At 36.2% G+C, this 21365-nt stretch overlaps 1 protein-coding gene and 1 long non-coding RNA gene across 3 annotated transcripts in view; one reads left to right on the top strand and one right to left on the bottom strand.

Moving 5' to 3' along the window:
* Nucleotides 1-12227, bottom strand: part of NVL (nuclear VCP like) — a 75985-nt gene extending 63758 nt beyond the window's left edge. Inside the window, exons 1-4 of one of the 2 annotated variants that reach the window (XM_074262636.1) lie at nt 11838-12227; nt 8061-8134; nt 997-1049; nt 814-913 (exon numbers count right to left, since the gene is read on the bottom strand). In XM_074262636.1, the coding sequence (XP_074118737.1) occupies nt 814-913; nt 997-1049; nt 8061-8134; nt 11838-12041 (431 nt within the window). In that variant the 5' untranslated portion in view covers nt 12042-12227. The remainder of the gene's footprint in view (nt 1-813; nt 914-996; nt 1050-8060; nt 8135-11837) is intronic. The other variant, XM_074262637.1, reaches the window with a different exon arrangement.
* Nucleotides 11101-14958, top strand: LOC141539625 (uncharacterized). The gene is made up of 2 exons (XR_012481344.1): nt 11101-12324; nt 14791-14958. It is a non-coding gene; the product is annotated as an uncharacterized LOC141539625 (long non-coding RNA).
* The last annotated feature ends 6407 nt before the right edge of the window (nt 14959-21365 follow it).

The raw sequence follows: 21365 nt of genomic DNA, 5'->3' as shown, positions 1-21365 counted from the left end.
AGAATACAGTAATGAGAGCTTTTATTTCTGGTTATATAACTGGTATACCTAGAAGGGTTTCCTCCCTGAGCCTACAGCAGTAGGCAGCTTAAATCCATCAAAGCAGTTGTGCAAGCAAATCAGCTCAGGCTGGGCCAGAACATTTGATTGACTCTTGAATTTGAAGTCGGGGAGTTTTTTGGGCTTTTAGGCCCTCTAGTCCACTGTTATCTTTATTGCCTGGCCTCATCATCCTAGCCTGGGAAGTCATTTTGTCTGAGTTAGAGATGGGGCAAATAACAAAAGGGGCAAACCAAAGCTACTGAGTGATCAGAAAAAGCTAGTCTGTCATCATCTTTCCAATCTTTGTCATGTGCCTCAATCAAGTGAAGAATTAGCTTAAAATGTAAATGTTATGCTATTTTTCTATTCATCTGTCAACCCAGAAGTTCCATAGAAAGGGCAAAAATCTGGGCTCTCCTGATTTCAATACTGGAGATTTTATTTTTTTTCAAATTTAAAATAAAGCTTACAAAAAAAAAAAAAAAAAAAAAAAGACAAGCATTATTAAAAGATTTATTTTTAAAAATATAATCTGGGGCAGCTAGGTAGCTCAGTGGATAGAGCATCAGCCTTGAATTCAGGAGGACATGAGTTCAAAACTGGTCTCAGACACTTAACACTTCCTAGCTAGGTGACCCTGGGCAAGTCACTTAATCCCAGCCTCAGGGGGGGAAAAAAATAATCTACCTGTTTTGTTTTGCTGTGAATATAAAAAGGATTTCTAAATTCAGAATGAAAAATTAAGAAAATTAATTATTTTCAAAAACTCACTCATTAAACTCTTGACTTTGTCTTGCTCTTTTTGACAGGTGTTCATCTTCTAATTCAGTTAAGTCTTCAAGTTCTTTCTCTCTCTTGATTATGCTAAAAACTAGAACAAAAGAAGTTTCCATTAAATAAGATAACATTTTCTACTAAGTTTGTTAGTAATTCAATACATATTTGGAAACTTACCTTTTTCTACCTGAATTCTAAAAGCATTTCTCTTCCTCCGGCCATAATCTACACTGAAAAACAATATAAATAAGTTTAGCTGAGTAGATACTGCCAGTAAATCAATAAGCATTTTTAAGTTCTTAATATGTGCCAGGATTATTATGTGCTAAGTGAAGGGATACAAATATAAGCATAAAGACAGTCCCTGTTCACAAGAATTTGCCAATCTAATAAAATAAGACTATACTAAAAATAGGTAGCTTAAAAACTGTTAAGGTTTTTTAAGGGATGGAGATGAAAGTATCCATACAGAAAGTCCTGGTCAACTTGGGGAGGAATGAAGTCTCTTCCCAAACATCAAGATCATCTCCAAGGGAACCAAAAAAGAAATCAGCTATTCCTCCTGCATATATATCCCTGCCAAATTGAAATATGACAGTGATGTGATTTAAGAGCACCAAATTTGGGGTTCAGTTATGTAAAAAATTCACAATGGCCATTCTCTTTGGCAAAAGGTGGGTTTAATTAGGAGAAGAGTTTACAGACAAAATGAAGAGAGACAATAGACACCAGAAATGGTAAATAGGAAATAGAGTTGAGAAAGCATATAGCTATTAAGGAAAAAGGCTTTAGGCATGGCAGGGGATGAAGAGAGACACCATGGGGGATGGGTAAATTAAAGATACCAGGAGGCAGGGTGCTGTGATGGCCCAGAGGGACTGAGCAAAGATGGCATGAGCCAGGTACAGATTTACAGAGAAATTTAACCTGTGGGATTTGACAGGACTAGGATTTATTGTCTGGGGTGGTTCCTTTTTGCCTGAGAGAGTAATTCCATCAAGGCTTCAGATCCTCTCTGCCAAGGGCACCAGAACCTCACCCATAGGACCGCACTATTCCTCCGGTTGTCAGGTTTAACACTCAAGGGCTACAGAAAGAGTCCAAAGATATCTCCCCCCAGCAATTCCATAAAATCTGACTTGGCCATTTATTAAAAGGTGACATCCTAATCTAACTTTTACTTGCCAGGCAAAGTCAGGGTTTAGAACAAGCTTTACAATGAGAACAATCTTTGTTTTGTTAACCTAGGTCAAAGTTGTTTAAGTATAAAAGCACAGTATTATAAATTTTAAAATAACTATCTTTTTAGCCTGTGTATTGTTTGTTCAAGAATTCAAAATACATTCATGAAACACTATGCACATATATAATAGTAAGATATAATTGCATTAAGTAACTTCTAAAGCCTCTTCCAATTCTTATTATTTAAGATCAGGTAGCAAAAGCACTAAAGAAAGCTCTGAAATCAGATACCAGCCCTAACAAGCTCAAATATAAGGATATCTCAGATTTGTGGAGAAAAGAGGGATTTAAGGTCAAAGAACTACAGAATATTAGGAAATGCAAAATGGATAATTTTTATTATTAATTAAAAAGGTTTTGTACAAGCAAAACAAAAAAAATAAAAAACCAAACAAAAAAACCAGCCAAGATTAGAAAGGAAGCAGAAAGCTGGGGGAAAATCTTTACATTCAGTGTTTCTGATAAAGGCTGAATAAGTTACAGAATATGAATGTTATTGATGAGGTTAATGTTAGTCAGAGAATTGTTAAAATCCCCTTTTAGACGAAGCAGGTTCTTCATGAAGGAATTCACAAACCTGAAATATTAATTGGGAAAAATGGAAGTTCATTGTTGGATAGGAAGTCAGTTTTGCTAAGAAACTGACTTCTTTAGTGTCAAAGTCCTATTATAGAAATGGAGGCTGGCACTGAGAAGAGAATGCCTTCTCCGTGGGCAGGGTTCTACTTTGGATCTTCTGCAAAGGAGTTCAGAAATTGCCCTTTAAGAAGGAATCTTTTGAGGCTCAGATTTCAGGTTGAAAAGAAAGTCAAATCCCCAGGCCTAGATGCTTGCCTTATTGGCCCAGATCTCCAATTAGTATTTAGAAGGGTCTGGCATCCCCAAAAAATCAAAGGAGTGCTTTTTGACCAAGATTTCTAATTGATTAACAATACAACTTATCTGGAGAGATATATTTTCCAAGAGGGCCTAAGACACAATTTCAGAGTGATAATTTAAAAGGGAACACAGTTTCACTTCCCCTTCATTATGGAATATTATTGTTCTATAAAAAAACAACCAGCAGGATGATTTCAGAGAAGCTTGGAGGGACTTACATGAACTGATGCTGAGTAAAATGAGCAGAACCAGAAGATCACTGTATACAAGAAGATTATACAATGATCAATTGTGAGGGCAACAAGATGGTGCAGTGGAAAGACTGGCTAGTTGTGTGACCATGGGCAGGTCATTTAACCCCAACTGCTTTGCCCTTCCCCCCAAAAAATCCCCAACAACAAAAATAAATAAAACCATGCAGTGATTCAGTCTAGTTCCAATGGTCTTGTGATGAAGAGAGCCATCTGCACTGAGAGAGAGAGAGGACTTTGGGGACTGAGTATGGATCACAACATAATATTTTATTCTCACCTTTTTTTTTGTGGTTGTTATTTGTTTGGTTTTTTAAAATGATTTTTTTTTTTGTATAGCATGACAATATGGAATATAAGAATTTCACACGTTTAAGTTATATGGGATTGCTTGCTGAAGGAGGGGGTGGCAACCTGTGGTTGCCTTTGCAGATGATTTCAACTGGGCTGGGCACTAGCTAACCTGAATTAGACAATTTTCTAGTTTAGAATCATCTATCATCTAACTAAATTCAGCATTTTACACTGTATTATGCTGAATAAAATGTACTGAATTTCAATGTCTTATGAAAAAAAAACACAACACTTCAGAATCCTGTATCTTAATAACATCAATAAAGTAATCATTTATTAAAGTACCTACGTTGTGCTATACACTGAACCAGGGATTGAGAATACCAAGACCTTCAAGGGGTTTACATTTTAACCAGGGGAGCCACATACACGCATAATGTATGTACAAAATAAATAAATATAAGTTAATTAAACAGAGGGAAGGACTAACATCTTAGGAGAGACAATAGGTATCAATGACCCACTAATTCTCAAATACTATAATCTCTGTTCAAAAAGCATCCATTTTACCTACTCTTCAGAATTTAATATGAACCTTCCATTTCTTGATACTTTTTCAAGGTTTCCTTTTTTTATAATTGTTGCTAATCCAGGTTTATTCTTTTAATTTTATTACTTTACTTTGTTTTATACTAATCACTCCTCCTGCTCTCAGGACAAAAAGAGAACAGAAGAAAAGGCCCCGAATATCTAACTTCATAATGCAACAAAACATATTGGTTATATCCATATGTTTAATATGTCTGTCTCAGTATTTTCAGTTCACCACCTTTCTGAAAACAGATAAGTCTTTGGACTTTTTGGTATCTCATTACAAAGATCAGAGCTCTAAAATCTTTCAAAGTTCTTCTCTATGTTACTGTTGTGCAAATTGTTCTCTCAGGTTCCTATATACTTCATATTACAGGTCTTCACAACTTTCTCCAAAACTGTTCATTTCTTCATTTCTTATGGAATAATTAATATTCCATTACACATGTATGCCACAATTTGTTAAGTCACTTCTAAAAGAAGGAAACTCCCTTAGTTTTTAATTTTTGGATAACAAAAAAAGAAAAAAAAAAAAAAAGCTGCTATAAATATTTTTTCCTCTTTGATTTCTTTAGGGCATAGATCTACTATAATGAACCAGGTGGGTCACATGGCATAAGTGCAGTTTTTAATAACTTTAGAATAGTTGTCATTGCTTTCTAGAATGTCTAAACCAATTAACAGTACAACTAAAAGTGTACTAGCATACCTGTTTTCCCAATACAGTGTTTCTCATTGTCCTTCTATCATTTGTCATTGTATAGTGTAATGAGTGCTTTAATTTGCATTCCCCTATTAGTTATTTAGAATTAATTTTCCATAAAGTTGTTAATAGTTTGGATTTCTTTTTTGCAAACTGCCTCTTTATATCTTTGCATCTTAGTCTTATTAATTTGAATCAGAAATTTCCTTGGTTTGTATTTGGAAAAATAAAATGCTACTTTTTCAAAAGATCTATTATATGTCAGGCACTATAGTAGGTACTTTAAAATTATTATCTCATTTGATCATCACAACAATACTTTAAGGCAGGGAAGGCATTATTATTATTATTCTCATTTTACAATGAAAGAAACTGAGGCTAATAGAGGTTAAATGACTTGCACATAATTAGAAAAAGTATGTGGGCAAATTTGAATTCAGGTTTTCTGAGTGCATGTTTTCTACCTATCCTTTCCAGTTCTTAGAATGAATCTAAATTTTATCTTTAAAAATATGCTAGCTTTTATGTTTAAAGCAAACAATGTAAAATAAAAACTTCATAGATTTAGTTTTTAAAAAATTTCCTTGACTATGAGTTTGTTTTGAATAATGAATGATGTTGATTCATCAATTATTGTTGCCTTTAAGCAGGTTATGCCTCCTTATTTCAGTACTGATAAAGGACAATGGATTTAACTGCAGTCCTTCACTTTAACTTTGTGAATTTTTGTGTTTCAAATGTTTCCTGTAAATAAGGTTATTAGATTCTGCCTTCTAGTTCATTTTATCCTCTTCCATTTTATGAGTATCTATCATTCACTCCTAATTTTAAATATTGTGTATTTTCCTAGGAATTCTCTTGTTTTGCTAGGAAAACATTTTCTTTAAGTCCTCTTTTTATATTTCCAAAAGCTCCTTCCCTGTCTCCTTCAAGGCTTCCTCTTAATTCTCTCTTCCCTAAAATTTGTCCTTAGTCCTTTTTTCTCCTTTCTTTTTGATCTCCCAATTGGTAAATTCATATACTCTAAACATCTCAATTTTCATCTGAAGGATCCCCAACTGGATTTCTTCCAAGATTGATGTTTCCCCTGAGTGAGTCTTCTTGCATTTCCAAGTGCATATTGGGCATCAGTCACAAACATCATCACCTGGACAATCACAAGACAACTTCTTTAAAACTGAATTAGTTATTTTCCCCACTTTTAAATGTCCTATTTCTATTGATAACACTATTATTTCACTCAGGCTCTCAGGCTCAAAATCTCAAATATTTTCCTAAGCAGTACTTTAGTACAATAGAAAGAGCTGCATTTGGAGTAAAAAAAAAAAAAAAAAAAAAATGCAAAGGACAAAAGACCAGAGTTTAAATCTAAATTTTGCCCTTTATTCCCTTTACGAATTTGGCAAAGTCACTTAATTCTTCTGGACTTTGGCTTTAATATTTTTATCTATTAAATGAGATGACTAGAGAACTAATCTTGATTGGCCTCTTTTAGTTCTAAAGTCATTGTGGTCCTGTGATCTTTAGAGATGGGAGAAAAAAAAGAGGACACAATTTGCTACAAGTGGATAATTTCACTTCAGCAACATCTCATTTCTAAACTTTCCTGTTTATTACCACTGCCACCTCTGTAGTTCAGATTCTCTTTCTCTCCCAACTAGAATATTATCCTCCATCAATTTCTGTCTCATTTTTCTCTTCTTTCCAATCTACATACTCACAACTATGCCAAAGAATTCTGTGTAGGACTGATATCACTTCTTTTTTGCTTTATTCTATTCTAACCTGTCAAGGTTTTTTTTTTGGGATCTTGATTTAGTCATTTAATAGCTTAGCCAATCCTCCCCAGTAACATATCATTTGCAAGCATAATAGAATATAATCTTATAACTTCAGTCAAGCAATTTGGCTGTTAGATAATTTGGCTGTTAAAATTGTTAGACAATATAGGCCTGAGGGCAAAGAATCCCTGTGACATCCTACATAAATTAATTACCATTCAAGTCCAATCATTCAACCAATTTCAAATCTAAATAAAAATTATCTAAGCCATTTTCCATGTCAGGATCTTATGAACAATTTGTTTAGAGCAAGTTTCCAGATTCCCTAGAGATATCCAGATTGATTAGAGCAATCTGGACATCTCTAGGGAATCTGGATATATCTATGGAATTAATTAGATCCACATTTCTTCCTACCTCCCAACTCTGCACTTATCTGCCTAATTTATATTTACACGGTAACAATCTTGTTCTTGGGAGCTTTCCATTCTTCTCAAACCAACAAGAAATGGTATTTTATTAACTCTTTGAAACAAGTTCTCTCAAAATCATGAATAGGTTTTACAACTCAAATAGTTGGCATGGACTTTTTTTTTTTTAAATTTCAAGATGACAATCATTTCTACTTCACCAATCAATGCCTCCCAATCAGATCCAATTAAAGTCAAAACCAACAATCTCCTTTTTAGTCTGATCTCCTGAAAGATGTTTATCTGTGAAGCAGAGTGCATCCTGTGCACTAAGCAGCAAAAGAGCATCCTGTGGACTAAGAGAACTTGCCTTCAAATTCTGGCTCTACTAGTTATTAGCTTTTTAACTTTAGATAAATTACTTTCCATCTCTGACTCTTAACTTCATCTTAAAAAAAAGAAAAAAAGCTTGACTAGATTAGAAGTATCAAACTCAGCATCAGGAGCCAGATTAAAATGTAACTGGAAAATACTTAACAAATTACATAAAAATACAGTACAATATAGATAATGTTTGTGGTTTTTTAAGTCAATATATAGCCTGTTTCTATCTGAGTTTGATAGCACTGGACTTGATGACCTCTAAGGTTTCTCTTAGTACTAGATCCTTTAAAAACTACATTTATTCTATTTTTAGAAATGGAAAACTTTACAAAGGGTGTTCTAATAATAAAGTAATCTACCATAACAAATCACTCTTTCAATTGTAAAAAGATACATATTGTGGTCAGATTAGATCTGGAGTTATCATGTTCAGTTGTAAGTTACATTTTTGAGACAAATGAGTGAATTCTGAAACAACTCGTTAAGATGATAGTGTTGTTGTTGTTTTTTTTTTTTTAAACAAAAAAGAAACAATTAAAGGAACTGTGCATATTCAATATAGAAAAGAGAAGACAGTGATGATATAAAATGGAGCTTAATAACAGTATCTCCCTCACAAGATTTTTTCTCAGCACGGTATCTGGCACACAGCAAGCGCTATGTAAGTGCTTCCTCCCTCCTTCCCACATTGATATTTATTGCTTACCTGTACATTTCTTGCAAATCAGATGCTAAGGTGCCAATGTCCACATATTTTCCACATTCACTACTGCTCAGGTACTAAAACAAAATCATAAAAACACGAACATGTGATCTTCCTTCTTTCTTCAATGATTACAAATCACAAACTGGTTATAAGGGATCAGGATCACATTATGGCCTAATATAAAGAGCATGATATCTGGAATTGAAAGATTCAGGGTGGACTTACTAATGCTGTGACCTAGGCTAGGCAAGTTTTCTTTTTTCCCCTTAATTTTCCTGGCTAATAGTTTCTTCATAGGCAAAATTCATAGCTTTCCCTACCTAACTGTCAATGTCCCTTTCTTTCTTTTTTGATGCTGAGGCAATTGGAGTTAAGTGACTTGCCCAAGGTCACACAGCTAGAAGTGTTAAGTGTCTGAGGTCAAATTTGAACTCAGGTCTTCCTGACTTCAAGGCTGGTGCTCTATCCACTGCGCCACCTAGCTGCCCTGTTCCTTTCCACCAAAGATATACACATCATCAATTCAATATTCTCTCCCTCCCCCCAACTCTTTCTCCACCCCCTGAGAAAGCCTCCAATGACAGCCATTATACATGTGAAGTCATTCAAAACATAATTCCATAACAGCCATATTGTAAACAAACAAACAAAGCATGAAAAAGTGAAAGGGAAAAAGCCTCAATGGGCAGTTAAGAGTTCCTCAGTTCAAGTCTCTCCTCCAATTTTCAGGTACTGGAAAACAAAAACTTTATTGCCAATACAAAAACCTGTACCTAGACTCTCCTCCTGTCTCCTAAAAGAGCTTACTTTTTTGATCATTTTTCTCACTGAATTTTTAAAATCTTTATTACATTCCATACCCATAGTGCCATAGTGTACCACCTCTGCAAGGAGAATGCCAGGCCTGGAATCAGCAAAAGTCATGAGTTCAAATTCAGCTTCAGACACTTATTATGTGTGTACTTGGCCAATTCACTTAACATATTTACCTCAGTTTTCTCATCTGTAAAATGAGCATACTAATATCACCCATCTCCCAGAGTTGTCATGAGGATCAAATAAGGTAATAATTGTAAAGTGCCTCGCACATAAACACTATATAAATTCTAATTATGTTGTAATTAATTTTCAAGCTCTATCCACTAATTCTTTTCCCTGATATCTATAAATATATTCATATTTTCCCCAAACAATAAACAAACAATTCCCTTCTCATTTCTGGAGACTGAAATTCTTTCTTCTTTCTCAGATGCTACCTGTTGCAATCATCTCAAAAAACACATTTGAAAGAAAACACATCATCTTTCCCCCAAAACCTTCCTCTCCTAATTTCTCCATTTCGTCAAGGCAATTACATTCTTCCAGTTGCACCAGTTCAAGATACTCAATCCTTTATCCAATCAGCTGTTAACTTTTGCAAATCAAAAAGTATTTACTTAGCACTTTGTGCCGATTACTTTAAGAAGTACTGGGCTATAAAAAGAGACAAAAACATGATCTTTACCCTTAAGGAGTAAATATTTTAATTGGAGAAACAACATGCAAATAACTATGACTATACAAACTATCTACCATATAAAGACAATCTCAAAAAGAAGATATTAATGAAGGTAGGGCAGTTGGTGATATGGAATTGAAGCTCAAGAGAGAGATTAGGGCTGAATATACAACCGGAATTATGCACACAGAAATGCAAGTTGAACCTATGAGATCATCAAGCAAAACAGCAACAAGAAAGAAGAAAAGTTGGCCCAGGACAGAGCCTTGGGAAACATCCACAGATAATAGGCATAACCTAGATCAAGTTCTAGCAAAGGAGACCGAGACAAGAGAAGTCAAACCGGTGGGAAGGAACCAGGACCAAGCAATGTCATGAAAATTGGTAAAGGAGAATATACAGGAGGAAATGATGACAGTGTCAAAGGCCTCAAAAAGGATAAGATTTGGATTTGTAATTGCTAATTTTGAAGAAAGCAACTTCATTTGAATGATGAGCTTATGAGCCAGACATCAGGGGATTTATTAGTCAGTGAAAGGAAGGGAAGCAGAGGCACCTACTAGCCCATGGCTTTCTAAAATTCAGGTGAGAAAGGGAAGAAATATGAAAATAGTAGGATTGAAGGACTATGAGTCATTTTTTTTAAAGGCTGGAGTAGACATGGGAGTCTATATGTAGTAAGGGAATAACTGATAGAGGGAAGGGGAAAGAGACAGACAGACAGACAGACAGAAGACTGGACAAAGAGTGGGGACAGTGTACCAGAGAAGAGGAGGGGATGAGATCAAGGATGTATACAAGGGAGTTTACCTTGCCAAGAGAATAGAAACCTCTTTTCCAGTCAAAAATCAAGAAGAAGATAATGAGAAATGTCTGAGTGATTTGAGAGAAAAACAACACAGGGAAACCTCACCCGGTCCCAACCCGGAAAGGACTGACAGATGGATAGCTCTTTCTCGATTCGGTAGTGAACAGTAGAAAACATTCTTGGAAGTTTTAATTTATTTTTGGTGAGGTACGAAACAATTAACTGGAACTTAATAGACTAAGAAACTGACAAAGTAGTATGAATACATATGCTGAACAAAAGCTGCAATGGAGAAAAAGACTATGTGAGTCTGTGCTTCTAGAACTCACTGAGGAATGAAGGAGAATGTCTGGGACACTGAGTTAGGATAAAGATGGTTAATATGAAACTCAAAGGAGAGACCTGAAACAAAGTATCAGAGAAACAGGAGATGTTGAAACCATAAAATGAACGGGCTTTAGACACGGATGGGATATGGGGACTGAAGATAAGGGATGGGAAATGGCGGGAAACAACAAAGTAACAGAACAGTTAGGAGAGGAGAGTTTTTGGAGAAAGGTGATGAGGCCAGTGTCGGACAGGTTGGAGATATCAGAGTTCAAAGTTGGATAAAAAGATCTAAGCATCACCAGCACACGGATGATAGCTGAACCCGGAGGGGGGGGGAACTTCATGAAATCACAAAGCAGATGATAGGTGGGGAGGAAGAAAAAAGCCCAGGGCCTGAACTGTACTGTACAGATGGAGCAGACCTCAGGGAAGATCTAGCAAAAGATGCGGATTAAGTTCGAACCTAAAGAGAAGGGAAGGAGAGTCAAAGCCTGACCAAAATTGGCCAAGAAAGATCAGCCTGAAAGGAGAGCAGTTTCGGTTGGAAAACATGAGGTCGTTGGTCAGAGTTCAAACGAGTGACATTGGAAGGAAGCTCATCTCTTCAGAAGGCGTTCTCAAGGACAGAAGAGTATCTACAAAATATGCCTTATAAGAAGTAAAACACAGCAACACAATGTGCTAAGTTCTGGAGGCCCCACTCCCTACGGGCCTGCGCGGGGAGGTGGCCGGTGTTCGGTGACATGCCTGTGGTCAGGGACGCAACACGGACTCGGCCCCAGGTTTCCCGACCCCTGCTCTAGCGCGCTCTGCTCATCTCGGCGACAAGGGAGCGCACGGCCCGCCTGTTCACGTTTCTGGGTCCGGTACAATCCCTGTCAACCTACCGGCCACGTGAGGAAGGCCCACCCTTCCAACGTAATCCACCCCCCGCCCCCGTTTCGCAACTTTAAAGAGCCAAAATCACCGGGCTGAGTCTCGGAAGGGCCGCAGAGGAAGCCACGGGCTTTCCCCGAGAGGAGGGGGTGTGAGGGGCGATCGGCCGGCCCAAAGGGCCTGAACAGAAAAAAGGGCCGCGGTGGTACGGAGAGGCACGGGGTGTTCTGGAGAGAGCGCGAACGGGTCCGCCAACGGGTCATACCTGTACGATGCGCCTTTTCAGCTTTCGGTCCACATAGGTAACGACTCGAGGTTTCATGTCTGAAGAAATCTCCAGACTGAGGCAGCCCGGTCTCCAACAGGAAGTCGGGGACCTCGCCGCTGGAAGTGCTCTAGAGAATGCCTGATTTACCTGCCCGGCTGTTACATATGAACGCTCACACCCGCCTATGGCACTCTTCTTCATAATGTGATTTATAATTAGAAGGATAAAAATGAAACCGTCAAGGAAAGACTATAAATCTGCCACGGCGTACTCATCCTTTCTAATTTTTTTCTCCGTAAGGCTTCTGCCAGAGCACCCTTAACGAAAGGATCTTTGGGAACGGCCTAAGTTTATTGGCTGCAAAACCGGAAGTTTCGCTTTCTGAAAGACACGTGAGGACCGATGATTTCTCTCGTGCTTTGCTTCGCTCCGCGTGTCCTCCAACTTTGCTTGCCTGAAAGATGCTTCGACGTTAGTTTGCGTCGTACGTTTTTTGTTATTTATAGTCGCTGACGTAGGTCTGATCAGAATTTCACAAATAAAACCAGATGCAGATTTAAGGCAATTTAATCATATAATCCAGGCGACAAATAACTTGCTTTCCTCCATTATTAGATTATCGAGACAGAAAGGACAATTTTTCTCCTTGCCTTCTCCCCCTCCCCCAATTTATTTGCCGGGGATAGGTGGGAGAAGATTTAATGAAAAAATCCAATTCTTTGTTATAAGTGACTAGCTGGAGCCTACTGATTAAAGAACTGGTCTGAGAGTCTCTTGGCACAATTCTGACTTGGTGACCCCGAGGAAATCAATCATTTTTTTTTTTTTCCTGAGGCTGGGGTTAAGTGACTTGCCCAGGTTAATACAGCTAGGAAGTGTTAAGTGTTTGAGACCAAATTTGAACTCTGGTCCGCCTGAATTCAAGTCTGGTGCTCTATCCACTGCTCCACCTGGCTGCCACCTAGCTGCCCCCTCCCTTTTTTTTTTTTTAATTAATAGCTTTTATTTACCAGATATATGCGTGGGTAATTTACAGCATTGACAATTGCCAAACCTTTTGTTCTAATTTTTCCCCTCCTCCCCCCACCCCATGGCAAACCTGCCTGACCAATACACATTAAATATGTTAAAGTATAAATAAATACAATATATGTATATATGTCCAGGCAGTTGTTTTGCTGTACAAAAAGAATTGGACTTTGTCCTTCTGAACTTCTTTCTGTTCTCCATATTTTAAAAAAATATTTAAATGGGCCTTTTAAAAAATTACTATTGCTGATTCTCTCTCTCCACCCCCATTAGAAAACCATGATGAGAGGAAACCCTTATAATAACGAGCATAGTCACTGGTCAGATCCTAAAATGTTTATTTCCTTTTTATTCTTGCATTTATCTCCTCTATGTTAGCAGGTGAATAAGGTTTCATGTTACTGATGGAGACAGTTGTTCATTATATTGATCAGTTCTAAGGTTTTTAAAAGTTGTTTTCAACACTCATTTTCCTTATTTAAATTGTTCTAGTTCTATTCACTGCACTCTATATAAGTTCATTCTACCCAGGATTTCTCAAACCATCTACAATCTCTTCATTTATTATAATTCAGTAATAGTCCTCTATATTCATCAACCCAAACTGGCTACACTCCTTTGAGCTTCTTTATTATGTCCCTACCCACATATTATTAATAAACTATGATTTGTTCATCCATTCTCTGAATTCTCCAAGAAGCAATTTCTAAGGCACACCCCAAGTCCCTAAGTCCCAGTGTAGAGGACATGATGGACCTTTAATCCTGGGTCCTTGACAAGCTTATGAAAATTATTAACAAACATTTCCTAAAATCACTAACATTAGTATGTTTAGACTTGCAGGATCCACAGAAGGAGCACTTATCCTGAACCCAGGTAACCAAGTTGCTATTTTGACCAATTTTTTAAAACAGATGCTGTGGCTAAGCTACTTTCTGAAAAAGATGCTTAGAGCCAAAATTTTGTTATAAAATTTTCCTCTCCCTGACCCTAATTGCCAAATATTTGGCAAAATAAAACTTGGACTTAAAGAAAATCCTGTGCAAATGTTCTTATTCCAACTCTGAACCAAAAGCAGCACCAGGAATCTCATTTTCCTGTAGGACTATTGCTTTGGCACTTCCTCAGTACCCTCAGAATTCTCTGCCCTCTGATCTGTAAAGGCCTCCTCTCAAAGTCTCCATTTAAGGAGAATATCCAGGGATCTCTTCGCTTCTCACCACTATACTCCTATGGACTTGAGTTATTTTTTCATCCATCTTACTGCCTTCATAATAATTGCCAACATTCATATATTGCTTTAAGATTTGCAAACACCTTCCATGTATCTTTTAATTTGTTTCTTATAACCCATTGAAGTAGGTACTATTACTCTATCCCATTTTATGGGTGAGGAACTGAAGCTGAGAGAAATTAAATTACTAAAGTGACACAATTAGTGAGTGTCTCAGGAAGAATTTGAACTTGGGTCTTTATGATTTGAAGTCTATCTTATACCCAATTGTCTATCATATGCTAGACACTGTAATATGTGGTGATGAGGGTGCCAAACTAAGGTTGTGGTTGTGTAAATGGAAGGAAGATAGAAACAGTAAGATTTGGCAACTGATTTGGGAAAGAGAAAGGGAAAGCAAGAAATAGAAAGATAATGCTGACTTTATAAACTTTGGAAATTGAAAGAATGACGCTTTCTTGTAAAGAAATAAGAAAGGTTGGATGGGGAGAAGCTTTCAGGAAAAGATGATAAATTCTATTTTGAACATTTTGTGTTTGAGATGATTAAAAAACATTCAGTTTGAAATATTTAATAGGCATTTGGTTTTGTGGCACTAGATTTTAGGAAAGATGCTGAGACTGATATAAATATGAGTATCATCTATATAAAAATTTTCTTTCTCTTTCTCTCTGTCTCTGTCTCCAGGTTAATTGAGAAACAGAATCAGTAGGAGATGAAGCATCTTGTCAAAAAACAGACTCTACCTGGAAACACAGACATACCAGTGATAAACAGATAAAGAGATACCAAAAAAAAGCCCTCCAACTATTTCATAGGACATTGATATTAAAGATGGATGATACCATAAAAAAAGTTGGAAGAGAAACAGATTATATGCCTTCATAAGTAAAAGCAGATGTGTTCTTACAATAAGTGATAGAGGCACTCACAATTATTCTTTACTAAAAAGATCCTCTGAACTCTGGACATATGCACACAGTCTGTCTGAATTCACTCCTAGAAAGCTTGCCCCGTAAAGAAAGGAATCAGTTACTTTTCCTCCTCGAAGTTTTTTATACTACAAGGAAAAATTACTTATAGCTTAGACTTTTCTAATATCTAGAGTCTGTCTCAAAAGAGGGGAGAAGACTATTCAATATATATCGCAAATCAGACAGCTATTTTTTTCCATCATTCAAAAGAAATATTCAACACATCAAAGATTCACAAACACAACTTGACAAAAAAAAAATTTGATTAATCATGAAGTGATTTATAATTAACAAAAAATTAACCATGAAGCAGTATTTTATAATTAACATATTCTCCCAAGAAATTGATACTCTAATAGCAAAAATATTAGGCATTTTATGGAATTTCTGAATTGACACCTTTAACTTTATCTTGCCTCTGCATTGTCTACACAGTTCCATGAAAGTTCATATCTCTGGCAAGCCAGGCCAAGAAGTGAGCTTATCTGTAATAAATATCTAAGAAATTTAGGTATAGTTGTGTCTAGCTCAGCATATTTTGGAGAATAAAAAAGGTAAACATGATACGTGTCCCTTGACCTACTAAAGATCACAGGATTGCTGGAAAAAAGACCTAAGTATGGTAAATTAATGATTATGTTGTAAAATAAAATATAATTGTCACAGGAGATATACGCTGAGGGTAGAAAGGAAGAATATTAGATAAAATTTCACAAAGGATAGATACTGGGCAGCTAGGTGGCGCAGTGGACAGAGCACCAGCCTTGAATTTAGGAGGACCAGAGTTCAAATCTGGTCTCAGACACTTAACACTTCTGAGCTGGGTGACTCTGGGCAAGTCACTTAACCCAGCCTCAGGGGAAAAAAAGAAAAAAAAAAAAAAAAAAGGATAGATACTTCTGATACACTTTTTTTTAGTTTGATTTGGGGCAACTGGAGATAAAGTATTAACAGACATGTGAAAAAGCTTGTGCAGAGGCAGGAAAGTTTTGAGCATGTTTGAAGACCAGTGTATTCAGATTGTCTTGAAGAGAAGAAAAATTGAAAAAGGAGCATGAATGATAAGCCTCAAAAGGTAGATTGAGGAAAAAGCAAAGAAAGTTTTGATTGCCAAGAAGGAATATGGACCTTGATGGATTATGGGAAGTTATTTTAATTATTTGAACAAGGAAATGATACATCTTTTAAAATGTTAATCCACCCATACTAAGAAGGAGACGAAGAAATGGAGGTGGGGAGATCAGTGTCAAAGTCATTGCCAGACTCCAGGAAATACTGAAACTAAAGTAGATGAATTTTTAATTTCCATCCTTAACTTTGAGAAACCTTTTCAGCCTTCAAGTGAAGAGCTCCATCTAGTGGCAGTGCTATATTTTAGCTGCTATTCATCAGCTTTGGTGCCCTCACAAAACTTTTCCTTCCCAATAATAACTCAAATGCAGTGGAGCCATTGCATTTGAACTCTAATAATTTTAAATGTACTTTACAGAGGAGGAAGAAAAGGCACTAAGAGAAAAAACAGGGCATCTCAGTAAATAGAGCGCAGACCCAGGCGTCAGGAGGATCCCTATTTCAAATCTGGCCTCAAGCAAGCACTAGTGTGGGACCCTGGACAAGTTATTTAACCCTGATTGCCTCAAAAAAGGAAAAACAAAGAAAAGGCTGGTTTGGACAAAATATACATGAGGATGTTGTTTGGAGGTGACATAATTGAGAGGGTGTTGAGATTCATAACATCTGAAGATGTGGAAGATACTAAAGATGGACAAACTTTAGATTTTATTTAGTACTGAGTGGAGGAGTGGAATAATATAGAAAATATCAACAACTACTAGCCTATAACCCTTCTTTTTCACCTGAGAGAAATTTTGACAATTTCCATCCATATCAGGGGCCTTTTTAAAAAATAATATTTTATTTTTGTAAATACATGTAAAGATAATTTTCAGCATTCACTTTTGTAAAATATTGTATTCCCTTACCTGGTCCTCTCCCCAAGACAAGAAGCAATATGATGCAAGTTATATATGTACAATACTTTTAAGCATATTTTCATATTTGTCATGTTGCACAAGAAAAATCAGACTAAGAAGGAAAAAAACAAGAAATAAAAGCAAATAAAGAAACAACAAAGAAAGGTGAAAATACTATGCCTTGATCTACATTCGATCTCTGTAGTTCTCTTTCTGGATGTGAATGGCATTTTCTATCCTAAGACTATTGGAATTGTCTTGGATTAGTATATGGCTGAGAAGAGCTAAATTTCTCATTGTTGATCATCATATAATCTTGCTGTTGCTGCATCAATGTTCCCCTGGTTCTGATTATTTCATTCAGAATCAGTTCTTGTGTTTCCAAACATTTCTGAAATCAGCCTGCTCATCATTTCTTATAGAAAAAATAAGATTTCATTGTATGCATAGACCATCTTATTCAGCCATTGATGGAAATCCACTCAATTTCCAATTTCTCGCCACTACAAAGAAAGTTGCTACAAACATTTTTGTACATGTGGGTTCTTTTCCCTTTTTTATGATTTCTTTGGAATATAAACCCAGTGGTGGCACTGTTGGATCAAAGGGAATACATAGTTTTATAGCCCTTTGCGCATAGTTCCAAATTGTTCTCCAGAATAGCTAGATCAGTTCATAACTCCACCAACAATGCATTAGTATCCCAGTTTTCCCCCATCCCCTCCAACATTTATCATTATCTTTTTCTGTTATTTCAGCCAATCTGAGAGGTAGTACCTCAGAGTTGTCTTAATTTGCATTTTTGTAGTCAATAATAATGTAGAGCATTTCTCTCTTTTTTTAAATAGTATCTTGTTTTTCCAAATACATACAAAGTTATTTTCAACATTACCCTTGTAAAAACCTGTGTTTCAAATCTTTCTCCCTCTCCTTCTCACCCCAAAACAGCAAGCAATCCTATATAGCTTAAACATGTAATTTTTCAAAACATATTCCCATATTTGTCAGATCATTTTTTCATACAAATATAAATGGCTCAAATTTCTTTATTTGAAAATTGTCTATCAGTTGGGGAATGACTTGTATTCTTATAAATTTGACTCAATTTTCTATATATTTTAGAAATGAGGCCTTTATCAGAAACACTGGATATAAAAATTGTTTCTCATCTTTTTTGCTTCCCTTCTAATTTTGTCTGCATTGGTTTGGTTTGGGAAAGATCTTGTTAATTTAATGTAATCAAAATTATCCATTTTGCATGTTCTCTAGTTTTTCTTTGGCCATAAATTCCTCCCTTCTCTAAAGATCTGCCATGTAGACTATCCTTTGGTCTCCTAATTTGTTTATGGTATTACCTTTTATGTTTAAATCATGAACCCATTTTGACCTTATCTTGATAGAGAATGTATTATGCTAGTCTATGCCTAATTTCTGCCATACTGTTTTCCAATATTTCCAGAAATCTTTGGGAGTTCTTATCCCAGGAGCTGGAGTCTTTGGGTTTATCATACTACAGATTACTATAGTCATTGCTTGTTGTATCTTATGTATTTAATCTATTCCATTGATCCACTTTATTTCTTAGTACCAAATGGTTTTGATTACTACTGCTTTATAATATAGTTTTAGATCTGGTACAGCTAGGCCACCTTCATTTGCATTTTTTCCCTCTTAATTCCATCAACGGCCTCCTTAATGAAGGCATTAGTAGGAAACAAGTAGGCTTTCTTCAGTGATATTACACAATAGATCACCTATGTCCCATCACATAATTGAAAGATTATATAGAAAATACAAATCCCACTATGCTTATTGTTTGTTGCCTAAATAGTCATATAATTTGGTAAAGCAAAACACTATCTTAAAGTAAAGGATCTTTTCCAACTAGATGTCTTCCATGTACATTTCAAAATTATTCCAGATTAATAGAAGAATGTTTCTTAAGTCCTCTGTGTGTTCACTCTTCCAGAGTCAGGTTGACTCTTTCCTTTAAGGATTCCAGGTTGACTGTAAAATACAAAATGGATCTAGTGTTTATTAGACTGTCTGGACAACTTAGAAACCCATAATGTCACATTGCCTCCAAATTAATTTCCTTCATCTAAAACAAGGGGAAAAATCCCAAAGCAGGCAAAGAATTGAGGTAAATGAGATGTTTGCTAAGGTGGCAGAGGGCCCAAGGCCTCTCTCCCCTTCAACCATTGTCTCCTATCTGACACCTTTAATAGGGAATCAAACCCAAAGAGAGGGGACTAAGCTAAAACTGACAAGCTTTTTAAAAAAAATAAGCAAAAAACAAACAACAACAACAAAAAAAACTGACAAGCGTTTTAAAGGCATCTATGGGTCTGGTTATCCAATTGCAGTCAATCAAAGAGGCTACTATCCATCATGGTATTCTCTCATGTTTCTCCAAGGCACTTCCATTCTACAACTTCATAAGCAGAAGCTGGCTTCCCATATACATTTTGCACAGGTTTATAGGCACTAGATTCATTGATTAAGTTCCCCATCACAAATACAACTGAATTATCTGATTATTAAAAATATAAAACAGCAAGTGTGGAAGAGGACACACTTATAGGTAGTATGATCCTACAGATGCTCCCATTTGTAACACTGCTATTTGAAAAGTACATTGTGTGAGTAATATCCTGATCTAGAATACTGTAGCATTTCTAGGATGAAATCCGTCATTCTCAAAAGCATTTTGCACAGCTCTCATAGGAAAAATCAAATGGATGAATATCTGTTGTTCAGACTATGCTCTGCAGTGCCTCCTAGAACCACTAGCCTTACTTCTAGCTTGCATTCCAAAGCCATTATTAAAAGAAGCAACTCTAGTGGAAAGGGAGCTTGCCTTCACTCATACCAATCACCTATTGCCTAATTACTACAGTGGATTAATAAACCTTAGAGTCTCAGGAACCCAGTGTCCTCCAGATCACTAACTCTACTTCTAACTGAGCCAAAGCGACAATCATTCAAGAGATGAGACCTCATGAAAACAAACCCTGATTACTATCAGCACCAGTTGCAAACTGCCAAGGATGGGTAGGTAAACCCTTAGAACAGCAACATTGGGGGAAAAATTTTCAAAATGTTATTTAAAAAAGAAAAAAATAGCAGTATTCCATTCCCAAACCCATGCTTCTAACATGGCTCCCAAAGTCACAGTCCAATAAATAATCTTTTTTGGAGATATAATTTGTCAATTCCCTTTGCAGATTGCTACAGCCCCAACCTCCTCTTCAGCCACAACTTTCTTGCCAAGTGAGCCAATATCAAAAATCAATATAGTTTTATTAATGGAATGACATTAAAGAAAATGCAGGTATGATATGTGTTGTATATCATTTAATGGGGATGCCTCACTACAGGTTTTTAGGAGATACTTCTCTTTTAGGACAGGTCTCAAAGTCTTAAAGAGATAGATGATAAAGGAAAACTCATCTCCAAGGGGTTATTTAATACTCCCAATTGCCTTTTCAGGGTCTTGGCTCTGATTGACTGGGTAAATGTCACTGAAATAGTTAAACTTCATCTTCATTCCTTTTTTAAAAATTGATTCAAAGAGAAAAGCTATTCTGGAGGCAACTACTTATATTTCTAACTTCAAGTTTATCAAGTATTGCCAATACTAATAAGGAGGAAGCATTGCTACAAAGTCATTACAAGGGTGGGGAAGTGGAGAATTTGGAAAAATTATAGGATTGCTAGCATTCCACTTGGACTTAATAGGCCTCTATTTTTTGATTTTTCTGTTCACTGATAAGTGTCAGCAGAAATTGAAGGACATTCTAATACACCAATGAAGTGTTCATGATGAATTTGTCAATATCTGTTACAGAGAAATAGGGAAATTCTATGATAACTTTGAGAATACCCTCCAAAATCAATTAATATATACTTTAATACTCAGTGACTTCAGAGGAAAAATAGGATTAGGTGAGGATCCAGAAATATGGATCAGGAATAGGGAAGGAGAGAAGCCAAAGACTTTCAGAACACACAGAAATCTCATGCCCCTATACCATAGATACTTTATTTGAGAAAAAACTTGAGAATTAGCTAATATCAAATAATATCATAAAAAAATGAAATTGAATCTATTTTAACAGAAAGGAAATGATACTGATGTGTCATTCCTAAATCATCTGAATTCCTGAATTTATGTGTTGTTTGTTATTGTTCTCTTGATTGAGTCATGTCCAAATCTTTGTGGATGATACTGTCATGAGGTTTTCTTGGCAAAAATATAGGGGTGGCTTATTATTTCCTTCTCCTGTGGATTAAAGAAAACTGAGGTTAGGTA

This window comes from Sminthopsis crassicaudata, chromosome 4, assembly GCF_048593235.1.
Source record: "Sminthopsis crassicaudata isolate SCR6 chromosome 4, ASM4859323v1, whole genome shotgun sequence".
NCBI lineage: Eukaryota > Metazoa > Chordata > Mammalia > Dasyuromorphia > Dasyuridae > Sminthopsis > Sminthopsis crassicaudata.
Note: the sequence above shows the minus strand (reverse complement) of the source record. Positions and strands in the feature narration are given on the sequence as shown.